Source organism: Hylaeus volcanicus, chromosome 8 (assembly GCF_026283585.1).
Source record: "Hylaeus volcanicus isolate JK05 chromosome 8, UHH_iyHylVolc1.0_haploid, whole genome shotgun sequence".
Taxonomy (NCBI): Eukaryota; Metazoa; Arthropoda; class Insecta; order Hymenoptera; family Colletidae; genus Hylaeus; species Hylaeus volcanicus.
In genome coordinates, this window is record NC_071983.1 from 4625833 (window position 1) to 4645625 (window position 19793).

Genomic DNA, 19793 nt, shown 5'->3' on the forward strand with positions numbered 1-19793 from the left:
GACCACTTTGTACCAGAAGAAGAACCCGCAGGAACTGCGCCGGTAATTGCGTCGAAGGAACGAAGATAGAGCCCGAGCGTATCGCGGCCTCACCTTCGCGGGAACCAATCCAAAGAAATGTAACGAGCACCAGTCCCGACCAATACAACCTCCTCCTTAGCTGATATTTAGGATCTATAAATATCCGACGGGGCCGAAGAAGAGGAACGCCAACTTGTCCTTGCTGGACTGGTATCCGCGAGCACGTCCTGCGGAAGGTTGTGCTCACCTTTTTACGCAAGCTGAATTATGCAATTATTCAAGTCGATCTTCCTGCAACGATATTATTGCGAGGCGATAAGCTCCAGCGAATGTGTGGACCTCTCGGGAACGCGAGATCTCGTGGGAGGCTGTAATCGGCGTTGTAGCATTTTCAGAGGTCAAGACAAAATTCATTCTACGACGAGAGTTTAAATCCTAGGAAAGCTTTGCGCACCTGTGAATTTAATGATCGATAGCTTTATTTTTACAAAGCAACCAATTCCTTTCGATTCCTCGTCGAAGGACCCAGTTCCAAAGTGACCAGGTCACCGTCGACTCTAGTTACTCGTCCCACCATCTTTCGCGAAACCTCGATTACTCCTCCACTCGTGTCCGTGTCTTCAAACGCAACAATCCATGCAACTACCGATTCCTTTCTGGAGGGACCAGTTCCTAAATCCACGGGAGCATCGATTTCATCCTCGAAGGACGTTCTACCGTTGATCCTGGAGGCGCATCCGAGTAACCGCCAGGGGAAACGCTCACCCTTTATCGCGTACGCCGCCGAATGGGGGACTTTATCGTTGGTTTATTCTCGCGGAGTCCGCGTGCAACGGCTGGGCAGGTTTATAAATAGCCCGAAGGAGTAGTATGCGGATTGCGCGGGGCGCCTAAATAGTACCCGATGCCGATTACTCCTGGCGCCAGCGCAGCGGGCTCTCCTCCTTGCTCCTTTAATGGCCGACTGGTTAATGGGAAGTTAATGTCTGCCCGTGTACTAACTACGCGACCGGTCCCTCTTCCTCTTTCCACGCTTTCCTCTTTTCTCCGTGTGCTTCTGTTCCTCATTTTACTTCTCTTGCTCTCCGACCGTCCCCCTCTCGGACGATGTTTGCACCCTTGCTCTTCGCGAGAGTTCTTTGTGCCTCTCCTCCTTTTGTTCGCCTCGGTGATCCTCTCGGAGGACGTCCAGAGCCTTTACCAGAACGTTCGAGACAGTGTTCTATGGGATGTTTTCGAAAACAAGCAAGGATTCACCCACTACGGATAGCGATCGTTGGGAAAGAGAAGGTATCGTGCGATTGGTCCTATATTCTCTAGGTTTTCTGGTAAAATGAGATAGGTCTACTGTCAGCGGCCCATATATAGTTTGATTTTTCCTACCATCGCTGCTTGAACTGGGGCATCTACTTTCGGAACCTCTCGCCACACCATTAACATGAAATATTTACGAAGCCAGAATATTATGCGCTTCTTTTATAGAAAGAGTCTTTGGAATCTCGTAAACGAGGAACGAGTTCGTTGAATCCCGAATAACAGTTACTTGGATATTCTATTTCTGGCGGACCACCCTGCGCAGGATCGTAAACGCTTCGCGAACAAGTTGCAAGCGCGGAGCAAAGAATTTTCGCAACGCGTAGGCTATCCTTTTAGTATTCCCCGCGGTTCGGCGTCTTTTTATACGGATGCGTCCTTTCCACGATCGTGGACGGGGTTTCTGTTTTACTTTTATCCTTTGACCAAGCATTCCTGACAAGGACTCCTACCACCGGCCGAGGCTCAGCCCGATGATGGATTCGTAATTACCAGTTTCTATTTGCAGTTTCTGTCGTGAGAACACCGTCATCGCGCTGAGAATAGAACCTGTCCCTTGGTCGATGCACCTAGCAAGAAACGAGTTACCGCGACCGTAATATCGATCAACGCCACCTTTGCCGCTCGCCTTTATCTTTACTGCTTCCGATTCGCGAATTCTTTCTTGGCCCTGCTGCAACCAGAGCCGAATATACCGTGAAATTCGCGAAGCTATTGCTACGTGTTTCTTATTTCTTGATTTTTTAATTTAATTGTCACTCGCAAGCGTAGAAGACAATTGTTTGTCTCCTCATGTTCGTAAAACGGTAAGAGAAAAGTAAAGGACTCGATCGAAGCTAATTGGTCAGCTTTGAAAAGTCCACATTCGTCAGCAGCCGGGAGTGGCCTCGTTGGCGCCGGGAGCAAACTCGGCCCGCGATTGTTTTTCTCGTCTAAATATTAATCGGTTAGGATTCCCTGCTCGGTCAACGGAGTTAACGTTTTAGTATTAATTGCAGGATATATTTGTACGCGTTCTTGACATCGTTCGACCAAACCGGTTTCCAGTGTTCATTTGCAAAGGAGTTTTTATGGCGCATAGGAACATGTATTTCAGAATTCTTTTTCTGAAATGGCTGCCAACCCCTTGCTCCGGCAATTAAGCGGGGAAACAACCTTTTCGATGCATTCTCAGACATGGAAACTCCTGCGAACGTTATATTCTTCAGAATTTTCTTGAAAAATTCGTGAAGCAAAATAGTTCCTGATAAGTTTTTTTACACGGTGATTCTGTTATTGTTAATATATTTATAGCGATTGTTTTTTTTTTTTTTTTGCGGAAGGGTATTTAAGAAAACAGTCGGGAAAAGCGATGCGTGCGAAAATACGAGACCATCGCGATTGCAGACATACGACACGTGCCGAGTCTATCTTCGGGTTTCCTCTTCGTTTCGTGACATCCGCTCGTCGCGTATTCGATGCATTGTTACGTGTGCAGGCACGAGACAAACGGTCGACGCAGTAAATAGTTACGATGATTGAAATTCTGTTAAATTGTAGACCAAATCAAACTAGCGGGGTTCAAAGTCACGAGGAATATTGGAACGAGAAAGAGTAGAATTTTTTCTTATCCTAAATTTAATGTCCAAAATGGCATACAAGTATATCTGTTTAAACTAGGGTAACAAGTGATTGAATATAAAGACTCACAATGTGGGAAGCTACGATTGTGCGTGTACTTTTTGTTACGACTGTAATTGCAAGAAACATTCTAATTAGAAGAAAAGTACGTTTCACGATCCATGCTTCTCCCTCTTTAGCTGTTTTAAATTACAAAATTCTCACGGGAAATGGAAGTCTGCGAATACGCTACCCTTTTTCGTGCCGGTCGTTGCGAGCTCAGCCAAGCGGCAAACCTCAAGGGCTGCGCGCGTGTTTGTACGATGGCAGTCATAAACGCAGCGCATCCAACTTCGCAGGAAATATTATCACTTAGGACGCACGATTGTGGCAATGCTAACGAACGAACTTGACTGCCGTGCACAGGAAACGGCGCGTTAGTTTTGTATGCGCAGCCCAGAAAATCGCGTCTTCTCGCCCTCTTCTACGTGAAAACGTTCTCACCATTGTCCGCGGAACAATAATCGCGGAGATTTGAGAACTTTTTCGTTGGGTTCCATTTATCGCGTTTATTCGCCAGAGAATATTCCTGAATTTAACCCGTTCACTGCCAATTGAGGATATCTCTAAGTTTAGATTGATTGCAATTAGTCGAAGAATAAGTTTATAGCTATTTGGGTCATTAGTTATTAAACAAGGAGAACGAAATTTTGTTGACCTAAACACCACTGTACGTGAACTATTATTCTATTGATATATAAATCACCCACCTATATATATATATATCATCCTACTAATTTCTGACGAGCAATACAAAATATCCACCCCTCAGTGATCGATCCAAAGGTCAGTGACCTCGAATCTTCTCTTTCGAGCGTGCCATGCAGCCGATCTTCGGAGAGTCGGTACGGTTCGGTGCAACTGCATAAACGAACACGACCAGGCACGACTCGAAGGGTTAAGAGAGACATACTCAACGGTGCTAACGAACGTATATACATCTCCGTGCAGTTGAATTCAGCGGTGGCATCGGTTTGCTCAGCAATTAGCTGGTCTAGCCGAGTGGAATTCACGGATGGCACGTTCGTGTTTGACGTATCGCGGCGGCTGTATCGCACTAGACCGGTAGCCAGCTTCCTTTTTTGCGTTTTCGTGGCCAGCCAGGGACGAGCAAAACGAGGCGGTAGAGGAGCTGGGAGGGACTCGAATAGGGGAAAGAAGTCGTTTCGAGTAAGCGCCTGTCAGGTTCAACGGCCGCCATTTTTCGCGTCTCGAGATGGCTTCGAAGAAGACGAAGACCGACGCCTCCGAGTGGCCGTGAAGACACCGGTCTTTGCGGAAGTCGCGGTGGCCGCGGGATTTTCTTTATTTACCTCGAGGCATCTCGATAAATCGCATCGCCCCGTAAATCGGTATCTATTCATGGACCGCAGCCGTCGCTCGCTTTCTAATTTATTAAGATAGTACGAAGGGCGCGAATTGCAATCTCGAAGACGATAAGGAGAATCGCCGGCGTTCTCCTCCGGAACCTCTCGACACGTTCGCCGAGATACTGTTACCGAACGGCTACGAGATCATCGGACTCGAGATATCGCGGTCGACCAGGTCAACCGAGAACTGGAACCGATTCAGCGACTTTCGAATCGTTTGCCCGACTGTGCAGAACAGTCACGCCGCTAAAAATCGCCTTCATCTATCTACGATCGCGTAACGATCGCTCTGTACCGTTACTCTCGGTCAAGGTTCTACGCCAGGATCGATTCGGAATATCTCGATTGCCGCGGCGAGCGATCTTTCAGCGTCATTCCTTCTTCCTTTCTCCATGGCTCGATGCTCGACGACGATTCAGGAACTACCTGTCGCGATTACCGATGAAGACACGAATATCGATGCTCGGTTACACGAAAGTTCTGTTATACGAACGTTCTACGATCGATCGTCGGAGTACCAGGAAAAGGAAAATATTGACGGAACGGAGGATCGTCAGAATGCGAACGGGACAGAGAAATCCGCGTGGAAACGATCGTGTGAGGTCGCGGCACACGCTGGAGGGATACGAACGAGCGAATAGGTTGAGGGTCGTGAGTGGCCGTTGACCCTACGTGTGTACCTGCGCGGACAGGAGCGGCGAGTGTAGCTACGACCACCTAGGACAGACTAGAATCCACATTGGTAATAGCTTCTCTAGTCTGCCGACCTTCCACTCGTAAAAACAAATATTCATGGAACACCGCGCCGCGCACCGTCGACGAAAGAACCGCGTCTCGCGAGTCCTCGAGCTCTGGCATAGCTTGGACACCAGAGGATTGTTAATTGGTCGCTGAACCGCGGCTTATTTTCACCTGGGGTGATCTCGTGCTTCAGCTTGACCCCTAATTAATCGGCCAGGGAATGATACGAGTTGTCTGGGTAACAGGATTTCAAAGATTATTCTTCAGTGTTATTCTGTGGATACATTCTTTTATTACAATCTCTTAAAAGGAATTATAGACGTCATGGTTTGTTTCTTAGAGCCAATTGCGATTTAAATTAGCGATCAGTATTTTTAGTACCAAGAACACAATTTTAATTATCTTTGTGTTAGGCAATTTTGTAGTGCTACTCTCAGCTTTAATACTCCTATGTACGCAACCTTCCTCAACATGGAACCAGATCAAATGGAGTACACGTTCGCGTAAGCCACCGCCATAGCTCTCGCGTCCCCGATCCACCTCCCGAAGTGGGTCCCGCAAATAAACTCGTATCCTGTGTATTTTTAATGATAACGAAGGCACCACGCAGGACATAAACCAAAAGAAATAAACATACAGACCACTCGAATGTGGCGAATCGTAAAACGTGATTAACAATTATTACGGCCGGTCGGTGCGCCCATGATGGTCGTTTAGCTATTTCGATTCAACAGGCAGGATAATTTAATCGGCGATGCAAAAGTTGCCTCGATCTTCCAGAGAAGATCCTTGAGAGTCGCTCTTCGTCCCTGAACGTTGCTATTTTTCATTTTCTTCGTTAGTACGCGCGCATTCCCGTCTGGTCGTGCTTTTAACGTCGCGCAGCTTCGTCGTCTCCGCGATTAGGATCCGTTTCTAACCGATTACGTCATGTATCTTGTTGCAGTACCCGGCTGGTGCATCCAGCGAGCTTCTGCCAGAGGACAGAGGAACGAATTACGCGCCACCTGGAACCCTGCCCTCAAACGGTGAACAAATCTCTACAGCAGCCAAAGATCTCCTGAAACGGTTGCTGGAGCCAGACCCTTGTCTCAGGTTGAGGTCTCTACGCGGCTTGCAGAGAATCGCGTTTTATATGGGCCACGATCTACAGAGCTACGTGCTGAAAAAGGTGAGACATAGAAAGTACGCAAATAGGCTAAGTGGCGAAACGATTCCATTGACATTTATTTTAATTTTATTGTCACGGAGGAATCGCCATTTCAACTGCTAGGACGGAAGGTTCAAACTCAGCAGGAGAGGATGATCAGAGAGTTCTCCAATTTCGACTCGTCCTTGGGTGACAACAGCATCTCTCACGCCGAGGATCGATGATCTCACACTAGTAGTAGCTTTATCTCTAGCTTTAGCTGTCGCGAGACAAACGAGTCGTTCTCCAGCTATTTTTTCAACAGAGATGGGCGTTGCTAATAGAAAAGAAATTGTATCAGTAACATCCGTTGTTCGTCAATTAAAATCGCCCATCTCTGGTTTCCCGATTGTGTTGCTTGCCGAGCAACGTCATCGATGCCATCCATTAGTTTAAGCGTCGAGAAGATCTCGTGTTTGCAGAAGGTAAAAATTAGTTTAAACGATCAGTTAGATTTTTCTATTCTGCAGCTCGAACAGATATTCTTTTTACCCTATGTGATTGGTGTATGCAAGTCTGCAAACGGTGCTGTTCCCTAAACAGGAGGTGCGCTTTTGTATCGCTGAATGTTAAAACGTATGGGGCTTTCGTGTGCGGTGTGCTTTGATGCAGGTGACGATACCTACCAAATGTATCCTGATATAAATTAAACTACTTGACTATGGTATTTAACGAGTGTTTCATTGTGGAATCTTCAACACGTCGAGAAAAATGGTAAGTCTCAGTTTACAAAAGTTTTAATTTCTTTAAGAATAGTTAACAGTATTTTTGTTACAGTATTTCATCGATAATACAATAAATTGCGATAAATCGTAGTGCGTACAAACTAACAAACAAAAAAGAAAAGAAAACAGAACGGATCTGAATCAAAAAACGCAGCGTCTTTTTTCGGTGTATTATTTTTGTTGTTTTTTTTTCTTTTATGTTTAGTTTAGTTTTCATCAAAATCAATACGAGAACCGTGCTTTTTTTTTTTTTTTACTGCATTCTTTCATTCGTCTCTTTTGCATTCGTCCGCGAATAGTATACGTATATTACCATCGGATTTGTTGCTCCGTGTCCTCGTTCGTCTTCGTGCGTTTCAATTTTTTTCCATTATTTTGTTCATCGTTTTTTCTCTCTTTCGCATTGCTCTCTCGGGAATCGACAGGGGCGGCTCCGCTCAGCTGGAGCCGCGATCAATCGAAGTTTTACGTTATAATAATTATATATACATTATTATTCTTACACTTAAAGGGTTTCTCGATTTCGATATATAATACAACGCATCTTCTCCTCAAAGTTCACGTCCCCGACAACGTCATTCGCGAACGACCGCTCCTCGAACGTCCATTCACTGCTCCAGAAGAAAACAACGAACAATAAAATCCATAAGAGGTATTTTCTAAAAACAGTACAATAAATAAACTCGAACATCCGAGGATCACGATTCCATTACTCTTAACACTTTGCCAAAGTTCACCGAATATTTTCTAGGAAACTAAAGAATTTAAAAGTTTCACCGAGACACCGTGATTGTTATTTAAAAATTTTATCAATCTCCATATTAAAGGAGTTATAGAAGTTCAAATAAAGTCATAGTGCAGTGCATAGTTTGCGAGAAGTTTGGCAAAACGTTGAGAAAACAACATCGTCACACGAATGGACGAATAGTCCATAAAATCCCCAATAAAAGACGAAGGTTTCTCGAATAAATAACGAAAGATCACGACCAACAGGGTGGGAATAAAATAGGAGAACCTTTGGACGTCGCCAGTGATCGTTCGCGAGTCGAGTTTGTCTGCTAAATTCGCCCAATTCGCGATTCTCGACGAGTCGACGCCAAACTCATTGCCGTTCATCAACAATTGGCACGAAGCACAGACAGCCTTGGACCTGGACGTGCTTCTGCTTCGTTTACAAAACAGAACGAAATGTAATTATTACGTCTAATCGACTGCTTCCTCCGCACTTTTGGTAAAAATCTGTCGGGCTAGCACCGGTCACGTGCCTCGCGATTCTTGCTACCTCTGTTTTGCTCCCAACTTGGAGCAGAGTTAGAAACTGCATCGTCATTTCCAGTCTTGAACCAGTAATTTGCAATCTTCCAGATCATTAATCGGTCGTTAATCGATTCTTATTATCCGGTAATTATAATCACGGATTACAGGTTGCGTATTGCTGACTTTTGAAGGACCTTTCGGCGCTATCTGCGCGAAGGGTCCACGCTAGGAAATCGCGAGACCGACGACTAGCGATGAGATCGAGCTGGGTATATATTTACTTTATGGTGTTCGAGTACTGTTTGCGAGAAATTAAGTTTCAGTCGTTCTACTTGCAACGCACTCAGTCTATACGAGCTGATTTCGAACCCCTGAATGAGTCGAGGCAAGTGAAAATTTTTCTTTGGAATCTCCAAAGTACGTCTCATCCAAAAATCAATGCTCAAAAACCTTACCATCGTTATTCGTATACGATATACGAAGATTAAGATTCTATATTCGAAACAAAATATCCACAATGGGTTCGAATCCATCTAATTTAAGCTCGAGTCTACCTGCAAGTACTGTGCTTGCTTCTCGAGATATTTCTAAAGTATTCGAACTTGCTTTGTACCAGTGCACGATCCCATCGCGAGCAGTGACCGAACGCCTCGAAAAGCCCTTGTCGTTCGTTGTCACGAGCTTGCTTCCTCTAGCGACGCAACGATCGCTAATCGGCACTCGTGACACGATCAGTCGATCATCTCCTCTCGTCCCTTTTCACGCTCCCTTAAATTACGAGTTACCTTATTGTTGTTACTGTCGTTATTGTTTATAATAGCGCTATCGTAAGATATTATGATACAAGTAGAATCGTCCGTTTTGCACGGCCAGCGATCATTTCTTTTTACAGCCTGACTTGTTTTGCTATGCGTTTACACGTGCGCTCGACCGTCGGCGTTCCGCGAATTGCTTGGGAATCTGCTCGAGTTTCGCGGTTTGTTTCACTGTTTGTTCCACCCTACTCGGCCGATTCGTTATCTTTTATTTGTTATACGAAATTTTCTAGATAAGAATTTTATCCACCTCGGGTAGGTACAAAACGCTGGCGACTCGCGTTTCATAAAAATTTAACTGTCCTAATTTACTGTAATTGGATCAAATCCATGAGTCATCGTAACTTTAATCTATTCGGTACTAGTAACACTCCGAGCCCAACCCTTACCGCGCATTGAAATCACCACGCCTCGTATTCAATAACAATGAATATCTGTTCCCCATTAAACAGGGCTCCGACCATCGATGCTTTCGTTACATAAAAATTTACATATCTTCTACAATGATTCGTAAATACGTAAGTGTAAGCATAGATTAAAATCTTTAACAGTTTCTTTAGAAAAAAAAATTACGGTCAACCATTTTAGGTCCTCTTTTATTTTTAAAATATCCGTCATAAATTACCCCGGGCTCGAGGCGTTAATCGATGATACTATTTCGCGGCAATGTTTCTGAATGCAAATTCGTTCTATCAGAGTTCACCGATGCAATTTCGCGGAACGTGTCCATCGAGCATGCACGCGTAACGCGAGCAACGCGAGGATAGAGCAAATCAAAAACTGCACGAGCGGTCGACCGCGATCGGTAGCAAATTTCGTTTTGGATCATCGATTCCGTCACGTGTCAAGCTTCTCCGTAGAGGGTGCATTTTCGGTTTGCTCGGTGCGAGGGTCGAGGACCGTCCTCGCGACCGACAGAGACCCCCGTCAGCGCTGACAATAATTTCATCGCGTCACTCCCACACAAACTGTATAATAATACCGCAGACTGGACACGACGTCGGAGAAAATATTCGACAGTTGTCCTCTGGTGCGCGTTTCAACTTCCGTTTCTTTTTTTTTTATCTCATTTGTACACAAAATACCAACTATCATGTGCTGGAAAACGCACATACTGCTTGTACGCCTCGATATAATAATATATATATATATATATTATACATTATATATATATATATAATATATCTATGTATAGTATTTATATATGTATATGGTGTATCGTTTGTTTTTTATATATTTTTTTGCGTTAGGGCGTCAGTTTACCTAAAAATCAATATTTATAAGTATTTCCTTCGTTCTGCCATTGCGTAATATCGTAGCGCGTAGCGTGGATCTCTCTATTGCGGTGTTTTACAATTTACGCCTAAATCGCGTTCAATTAATATATTTACAGTCGTTCGTTTTTTTTCCTTTCATTTAGTCGTATGTTTCACTCGTCGTGCTCCACCCTCGATGCGATTTCTCAAGAGTGGCGCGCACGACGTTAAAGGGTGACTTAAAAAAAAAAAGAAAAAGAAAAAGAAAGAGGGGAAAAGAAGAAGAAAAAATATACGAGAAAATTCCGAGAGAATCGCGTGCACGGATTCTTCTCAACTTTTTCTCGTATCTCCATTCTCGTTTTATTTCTCTCTTTTTTTCCACCCGCTTCTAGAGAAGCCTAGAAACGTTTGTCTCCGTTGATCTCGCTGCTCTCCCGCTCTTCTCGTAATTTTTCCACCAAACGCTCGCACTCGCACACTGGACAGAGATGGGCAAAATTTCTCGCACGGATATAAATCTTAAATAACGAAGGATAAACTAGCGACAACAAGACAAAGACGAGATAAAATTAACAACGAATCTCAACCTCAACTGTACAGGTCAATGTCATCGACCACTTTTCGTGTTTTTTAATTTATCAGATAACACAGCAACAATCCTCTTTCGATAAATTCGTTACTCGTTGAATTAAAACTAGAACTTCAACAACGGAATATAATATTTCACAATGATCAAATAAAAATTTAACTACTCAAAATTCATTCTCAATTAAAGCTTGCTTTCATTCGTTATATATCGGTTCAGTTAAATTTTGCCCGTCTCTGTGCGCAACCACAAGTAACCTAGAGAAAAATGGACACTTCATTTTGTTCGACTACACGGTAGCCACAGCGCTCGACCAATGGGAACGAGAGAGACGCATCTCTCTCTCTACATTGAATTGGTACGCTCGAAGGTCTTTTTCTTCTTCACCTTCGACGACCGCGAACTTTGACGAATTTTTTTAATATCGAACTGTTGAGTTCACCGACGGACCATCCGATCCTCTCATCTCATTGGACGATCGTTAAAACTAGATGCTACTTAAAAGGAAACATCATTTCTATAACGACGAATAAAAACACCGCGTAGCAATTTATTTGTTATGTTTATACGATCAGTTATTCGATCAAGCTTTTATTCGTTCAAGCGACAGAAATAGGAAGCTTCGAGGGATCTTTCCTTTCAGACCTCCTCGTTAATCGATACTTTTTGAACCAGTGATTCTTATCGCGAATTTTTTTTTAGCTCTTAAGACTGTTATTATAACTCAATGCAGGACAAAATCGAGCTCGAAACAAACATCGGTGTAAACACAAATATTTTCTTCTTCGGTAATCTATTCCAGCGACGTAACGTCAATTTAAGAACCTTTTTATTTTCTTTCTTAGATTGACTATCGTTCGCTACGTTTCACCGAAAACAAACAGCTGTCTCTTTCGGGCAAAATTTTATCCTTCATTTACACTTTACGAGCGATCTATCGAATTCTTTTTACTACGATTATTCAGGATTAGGAACTATGTCGAGTTTTTTTTTCCTCTAAATTGCGTCACAAGCCTACAAAGACTAAGAACTTTCTTTCGAACTGCGAGCTTAGAAAGAACCACTGTTTTGAGCGATCGATCGAAAATCGGTCCACGAAAGAGGGAGAGAGGGAGACGTAGAGAGAGTCTGTGTGTTTGCGTGTGATACCTGGCAGTAAAGGAAAATAGTTTCTTGTCAATTCGAACAAGATTGTCATAAATCCGTGGCGTCCTCGAACGATGCCTCGGTGTGCTCGCCGCTTGGCGAACAGCTTAACAAACTACATAACATTAGCGTGAATACGAACAACGAAGTCATCGATTTTTTAAAAATCGCTTAAAATCACGGTTCCGTGGAATTATCGTAAATCACATTCAGCCGCCGTTCAAAGCTTCGTTCCGTTCGAAAAAAAAAGAAGAAAAACGAGGTATATCCGTTGTTCTCGGCCAAGAAAATGTTGGTATTCCTCGCGTAGATTTTCTAGCAACGTCAACATATAAAAATATTCCAACTGACGTACCTTAAAAAATGTGAATGAAAATCTAAATCCAACTTAAATCATCCGAGTCTCTTACCTTTTCTTTTCTTTTCGTTTCTTTTGTTCTTCTCACTCGTTTCAGAGAATTTACTACGTAATGTACCCACCCTCCACGCGGGGGGCGGGTCAGTTTTGCTTCGTTCCCTTATTGGCTCTGAGTATTTCGCAAGATATTCACAAGATATATCACACGAACGATAAAGGATTAAAATTTGAAAATCGTTTACGTATACACACGATGATGCCAGGTGACACTGATGAGCTAGCTTCGATGGCAGAAGGAGAAAAGAGCGGTGTTTTACACATAGAAAGGTTCGTTCACGCGCGAGTTGCGGCGGCGAGTTTAAAAGTAGAGGATTCGTTTTAATCTTCAACTACGTCCTATCCAGAGCTGGGCAAAATTTTACTTGTAAAAACCGCGTTGTCCATCTTTCGTTCGTGACTCGGTTCTCTATCTAGCGATAACAATTTTGCCCATCCCTGGCTCTACCGTGGTATCTGACTACGTTCCAAAAGTGTACGCGTAACAGATTCACGCGCTCGTGAACGCCTCAGAGATTGGCGAAGTTTTCGCGAAGAACAAGAAGACACGCGAGAAGCCACTTTCGTCCTTAATATACAAGAGTGAGCTTCGCGGGAACGTTCGTACAAAATGAGTCTTATTATACGTCGAACGACGCATTTTTTGATTCTCTCAGTCGTGACCTGTTGCGATTACAAAGTAGAATCTTAGGCTCTAACGTTCCAAAACGTCTGCGAACCGCGCGCGAACAACGTGAGCGACTCGCGTCGAGCGCTACTCCTCATCCTCCGTCTTGCGTTTCCTGTTCTATTTTTTTGACTCTTTTTATTTTTGGCATTGAATAAATGCAAACGCTCGAAAGTGTCCGCTCGCTAGACGCTCGATAACGATTTACCTGGGCACAGTCTCGGTCGAAACCCGCGCGTGAACGAGTCTTAACGAAGAGAAATCGGCAAGTGACCTGTGAGAGCCCATTGGCTGCAGGCCACCCTATCACAATCTTCGTCGACGTCACGGAGACGTTCGTCGTCAGCGTAGACGGTGATGGTGATGACACGATGGCGAATGACGTGTAGCGATGACAACGTGAGAGAATGACGATGACGACGACGATGACGACGAATGACCAACACGACGCAGCAACGTTAAAAGAAACCACCGTCACCGTCGGGCGAGTAACGCGCGCGCCCCTCGTCATAAAGTCCTCGGTAAGCCACGATAACCGATCTATCCAGCCTCGACGCGAGGCCACAACACTGCACCTTCACCTATACCCGCACCACACTGTAGCACCTCAACACATTGCAATTGTCATGGCCTATGGAACCTGCAACCGATGAAGAAGAACGTGGTATTAAAGGTGTGTACCATTTCTATGTCCATCGTTGGGTGCAGTTGAGGGATCGAGGCACTTGTACCTGGTCCTGTTATAAGTTCTGTTACGTTCGGCTACTGTTGGAAGAATTAGGATATCGTACGTAACGTATAGCCCTTAGCCTTAGCCCTTTGTACCGTAATTGTTTTTTTCTCGTAACAGAACTCATGCGAGGACTGAGTGTACTGTGGGTGGCGTGTGACATTCATCGAGGGGCAGAAGAAAGATTGAACTCTTCAGGGATCGGATTAACCCCTTGAAAGATTAACCCATTGGGGACGGATGCCGGAACATTTCCATTAACATACTCTTTTCTGGTTTGGACGGTATCTGTATAATCCTGTCGACGTTACTTAAAAAAAAAAAAACGACAACCTTGGTTTTGGGGGAAATATGCTTGGAAGTACAACGAATAGATAGAAGTGAATGTATACATATAGGTACAAATAGAGAGGAAGTAAATAGAAGAGTGCTGAAGATACCGAAATACGAGTAAACAAACAGAATGTTATCGTAAATTGCGAAAATATATATGCGTGGAATAAAGATGGTTAGCGGACTTGTGTGCATATATTAAAAAAAGAAAAAAAATGGCGGAGACAATTAATCGAAAGAAACATTAAAAAGAGAAAGTAGATGGACCAGTTGGATGACAATAATTTTAAAGGAATATCTAGACGTCCTGAAGTGGAGTATCTACTTCCGGTAGGGAACAGAAAGTTGGCGGAAAACTACAAGACAGAAATAAATAATTGTTCTATTAGAAAAGATTTAGGGAGGAAGACTGGAGTCTGGTAATCGTTGCGATACCTGCAGGTGGAAACCAGGTCTTCGTATTGGCGATCGAAAGATACCATTTCATAGAAAACTGTAACATGTAACGTACGCAATCGAATCAATAAGAATTCTTCCACTCTGTAAGCGCGTAATATTCATCGAATCGAAAAAAATTTTCGAGTAATCTGTAACCTCGTCCGTATTAATAATTCTATTCGAAAGTGCTCCGTCCCCAGAGGGTTAGCAAACGTGGTCCGAATATCATCCGTTAGGGTAAGAGTCTCTACGACGAGTCCTCGACACGTTGTCAGCCACGCTACCGATATTATCGATTCATTTTTCGAATTAAGCCCATTATTTTACCTGCAGTTTTCTCATGTTTTAGATAGGATACTTGAAAGGAGCTCGAATTTCTTAAATTTGGAATGCTACTTCATTACTTTAGACCTCTAACTCTACCAGGAAAGTTCCAATCTGTCCCAACGTGATTTCGTATAGAATAATTTCGAGGGTTGAAAAGAAGACAGCGTACCTGGTGAGGTGTCGGCTGTTCTCATGAACGGCCATCTCCGAACTCTTAAACTCGTTCAGCTCCTTTCTAATAGCTGCCTTGTCCTTGGGAGTCAACCGCGTCCAAGGCTTGTCAGCCCTTCTATCGTAGTCGTGTGCCTGCGTGACTTCAATGTAGTCGTTGAACCTGATGATCTGCGAGGGGAAACAGAACGTTATCTCGTCTTGTGCCAGTTCTGAGTATCGTTCAGAGGTCTCGTATCAGAAACAGACTCGTCGACTTGCAATATAACTCGTTCGCTTCGTTAAATCGGTACTCTAGTCTTTATTGAACTCTCTTTGAACTAACAAGTATTACGATATTAACGTGACTTTTGTCGTTTATATTCTATTCGGTAACAAGGAGCGAACAACAGATGGAAGACATCGTACCTTTTTCTCCTTGAGCTCTTCGACGGTCGGTCGGAAGCTGAGTTTCCGCAGCAGGTATCGCTTCTTTTCCTCCTTCTGTTTCTTCTCCTCGGCAGGACTTTGCTCTGCAAGCACGTTACACGTCGTCTCATTCATCCCCGACGGTACTCCACTTAATTTATCACGCGTCGCGAGCAAAAAGAAACGGCAACACCACACCCAGTTACTCAACATTATACTTATTCATGGAATAGGAGCTTACTTTTCAAGATATTTCGCTCCTCCAGCTCCTCCTGGGTTGGCCGCATGCTCAGCCGCCTGCAACAACAATGCCACGCGAGTCAGCCCATCTTCTTAATCCTCTTCGGGGGTTCAAACGGTCAACACAGGGTATAAAACTAGCGCGGGGGTAAACAAGTGATTCACCACAGCCAACTGTTTGCTTTCTGATCCGGTGTAATCTCTTCTAAAGACAGGAGTGATCTCGTAGGACTCGTCAATCAACATGGGGACTCGGCTCCATGAATGATTCAGAGTGTATTCAGACAGGAGTACGCGTACCAGTCCCTAAGCGTTCCTAATCTCTCGAGTGAGGGCCATTTTAGCCCTGAAATCTCTCAAGGTACTTGTGTAATCGTCGTCAGGGGCGTTTTGGGACAAATTGTTTTCGTTACATTTATGTATTCAAGATCAGGGCTCGATGATACGCTTATCGTTTATGTTAAAACGTGCTTCGATCAGCTATTTTACATACAAAAGCCAATATTATTTCGTCTCGGATAGCTAGTCGAAGTCATCGGCGAAGCTTATCGAGGAAATCCCGGTTTAGGTGCGAAGCTCCAATTATTCGATGGTTTATCAGTATATAATCACTTGGAGCAGATTACTCGAGCGATTAATAGCGTCGCGTCTGAGACTGGATCTGTTAGATAAGCTTCACCGATGAGCTCGGCCAGCAGATCTGGAGTAATATTGGTCATTGTACAGGAACCGTTGGTATTATCAACTCGTGAACTGATTCGAGAGAGTCTTCAAAATTTCAACGATTACAACGGATGTTGTCTTACGAAGCAAAAGCGAGTGCAACTCTTTTTAAATATGGAGACACGAATGAATTCTAAACATAGAAAAACGATGGAGAAGCGAAGCACGCCTCTAGATAACAGGTCCATTCATCGGCGTTGGCCATGATCGCCTCGGAATCCATAGACGGTCAGATTGGGGAAACAAATCCTCGGCGTTCTTGGTGGATTGCTAAATTTAGGAGACCCCCCGGCGGTTTCTCCGTAGCAGACTCGATGCGAGTGCATCGATTTGCTCCAACGTAACTCGTTGGGCTTGCAATCGATATCGCGAATAGTTCAGGCACTCGCCTTTCTATGGCCAGAGTAGCGTCGCTATTCACGGCCACGCAAGATACGCGAGGATTCAATGGACGCTTCAATGCTCCCTGTGAATGGCGGCTGGGGTGTTCCTTGGAATAATGCCTGGCACGCTTCTCTCTATCGTTTTTCCGATTTCATTTCAGGGCTGTTAAGGACGTTCAGCTTTAATATGTTCCTTTTTTTCTCGAGGGAGTAAACTTGTTTCCATATACAAACAATGAAGGGCCCTCTCTGAAGGGGATATGGGAGCTTCTGGACCATTTCTGAATTTAGTATATTAATTGTATTATAAATACCTAACAATTGAATTTTGACTAGCAAGGAGATCTAGCTTGGATCTATATTTCACGTAAATCAGAGTGTGAACCGTTCTTCCTCGGTTTCTTTTATTCAAATCCAGAAACGTTGGTCCCGTTATGGAACATATAAAAAAAAAAAACTGTAGGAAAGATGGAGAATCTTTTCACCTGATGAGCTTGGCACCAATTGCCTCCTTCGTTTCCTGCCTCTCATTGTCCGTCTGCAGCTGAAGGATGTTCCTGTTGATGAGCTCCTGCCTGTCAGGCCTAAGGGCGAGCTTCAGCGACAGCGACTCCTTGCGCGCAATCTTTGCTGCCAACCGGCCTGCAATTAAACAAACAATTTAAACCGTACCTGGACCGTTCGGTACCACGCTTCGTCTCGGATTTATTCCCTTTTCAAAGTGAAACTCTGAATCGCGAGAGCTGGGTCACTTTTGCCGAGGCTTTTTCAGGTGAAAGTTACAAACCAGAGATATCAGATAAATAGTTTCGACTCGTTGCACTGTTGCTTTTTAAGAATGACATGACGCTTTAATCGCGTAGCTAACAGAGAATAACTAATATAGACAATCCTATGTCCTCTTCGACACTGATAGGCCACTGGTACACGTTCCACCTTCAACTTCCGCTACTTCAATAGGAAACGTCGGAATCGAAACACGCAATAATCTCTCGTCGAAGCGTTTTATTCTATTTTAAGCACGATTTGTACGCGATTTACCATCGATGACCGAGGAGCAGCTGTTGCTGCGACGCAGAGACGGTTCGCGTTTGAAGGGCTCGATCGAGCCACAGGCGATCGACAGGGCCGACGCGGTCCAGATCGACAGCATGGTGTCATCGCTCCGTTTGCTCTCGCGACGACCACCACCACGCCTAACTCCAAGCTCGGACGCCTCCGTGGATTCTGATCTCACTCGCGAGAAAATGTCGAATCGGAAACCAGCGATTTCAATTTAAATCTGAATTTTATTTCATGAGAGCAAAACGTAGGATTAGTTTAGGAATTAATTTAACTCAAACGACGACGTTCGGGTCTTCTTCCAGTGTTACAACACTAATATTAACCAACAGATCGAAAATAGAGAATTGGTAAAGGGCAAATACCAAAGGAAACATCAAAGTGTACCATCAACGAGGAAGCTACCTTCCATAAACAAACATTTCATGGAAAAATCGCGCACACTAGGGATGAATTTTCGCTTGCAACTCGAGTTTTCGATTCGCGTGGCGGATCGAGACGCTAAACGATTCGTGGAAAACCGAAGCAAAACAACGGCCAGAAGCATACTGAGCCACTTGCCAGCTATCTTCGGGGATTAATATAACCTTCGAGATGTTTGCGTGATCGCGCGGCTGTCTGTGTGAATAAACGTATCTCGCCGCGAGTATAATTAGTCTGGTCTACGAATGCTGATTCTGAGGTCTTTGGCAAACGAGCCTGCCACTGGTTGGTCCCTTCGCGCATTCAATTCCGGCGGAAAGGTCCTGCGAGGACTCGTAATAGGTATGCAAAATTCCTGTCACATTTACAGCTACGACTGTCACTTAAAAGTTCAATCCCTGGGAGTTGAATGCTTGACAAATTTTCAGGCGCGCTGATTTTAAACAAACATGTTCTCACGATGGCCTAACAAGCTGAATTAAAGTGCCATCGTGTATTATTTGAAACTCGAGTGAATCGTTTCGTTGATGTATTTGTTACTTCGAGGAACTTTTACGAGAATTGCAGAGGTGCGTTCTATTGTACTAAATTAAACATTAAAGATTCATCATTAATTTGACTCCAAACGCTAAATATGCGAATCTAATGAATCTAAAATAAAACAGCGAGAAAATTGCAGCAAAAAATGTGCAATCTCCTATCCAGGAAAATTGCTTTCCCCGTCAAGAGAAAGAATATTACCGTGAAAGAATCAGGTTTCGTAATAATTATTGCGCTGAGTGTACCATTAAGCTCGACAGGGCTGGCACAAAAGAAATTCTCTAAAAAGCAATTAGAAAAATGGTTACAGTGGGTTCCAATCACTGGAATTAATTGTCAAGTAGCCGACGTTACGTTAACAAAGAACAAAGGAGAAAAAATTCCAATTAGAAATGGCGACAGTTGCAGCCCCGTTTATCGTTTATGTAATTCGTTCCAAACGAAAGAAACCGGAAGAGCTACGATGAAGGCGAACGATTGTTCACATTCACGGAGAAGGTGGCACGAAACATATTCTGGTACGTATCGCATTCTGAACCGATATTACATTTTGGTATCAGGAGCACATAATATGCGAAGAGGTGGGACGTTTGCGCCTACGAGCAGACAACCGGATCGACATATCTGTAAGTATAGGTTAATGATATGGTGAAGAGGTGGCACGAAGGAAATACGTATCAACTAACACCTTTTAACGCCTTCTAACATATTTTAACATCTAATAACTCATGAAGAATTACGTAATATACAGCATCGTGGAAATTTTCCCTTTAATTCCCCTTCATTTCCTGGTATATTTCCCTCTACTTCCCGGTACATTTCCCTATAATTTCCCCTCATTTCTGTGATAT

General features: G+C 43.9%; 2 protein-coding genes across 26 annotated transcripts in view; one reads left to right on the forward strand and one right to left on the reverse strand.

Moving 5' to 3' along the window:
* LOC128881555 (serine/threonine-protein kinase S6KL) overlaps positions 1-7450 on the forward strand; it is a 49873-nt gene extending 42423 nt beyond the window's left edge. For 9 of the 10 annotated variants that reach the window (XM_054132730.1, XM_054132723.1, XM_054132731.1 and 6 more), the window contains 2 exons: positions 6052-6276; positions 6357-7450. In XM_054132730.1, coding sequence (XP_053988705.1) covers positions 6052-6276; positions 6357-6479 — 348 coding nt within the window. In that variant the 3' untranslated portion in view covers positions 6480-7450. Of the gene's footprint in view, positions 1-6051; positions 6277-6356 lie in introns of those variants that run through there. The other variant, XR_008458099.1, reaches the window with a different exon arrangement.
* The window catches only part of LOC128881550 (phosphatase and actin regulator 4), a 225043-nt gene continuing 212263 nt past the window's right edge, over positions 7014-19793 (reverse strand). For 15 of the 16 annotated variants that reach the window (XM_054132705.1, XM_054132709.1, XM_054132710.1 and 12 more), the window contains 5 exons: positions 17403-17559; positions 15813-15868; positions 15572-15675; positions 15162-15334; positions 7014-13804 (listed from right to left, as the gene is read on the reverse strand). In XM_054132705.1, coding sequence (XP_053988680.1) covers positions 13789-13804; positions 15162-15334; positions 15572-15675; positions 15813-15868; positions 17403-17559 — 506 coding nt within the window. In that variant the 3' untranslated portion in view covers positions 7014-13788. The other variant, XM_054132704.1, reaches the window with a different exon arrangement.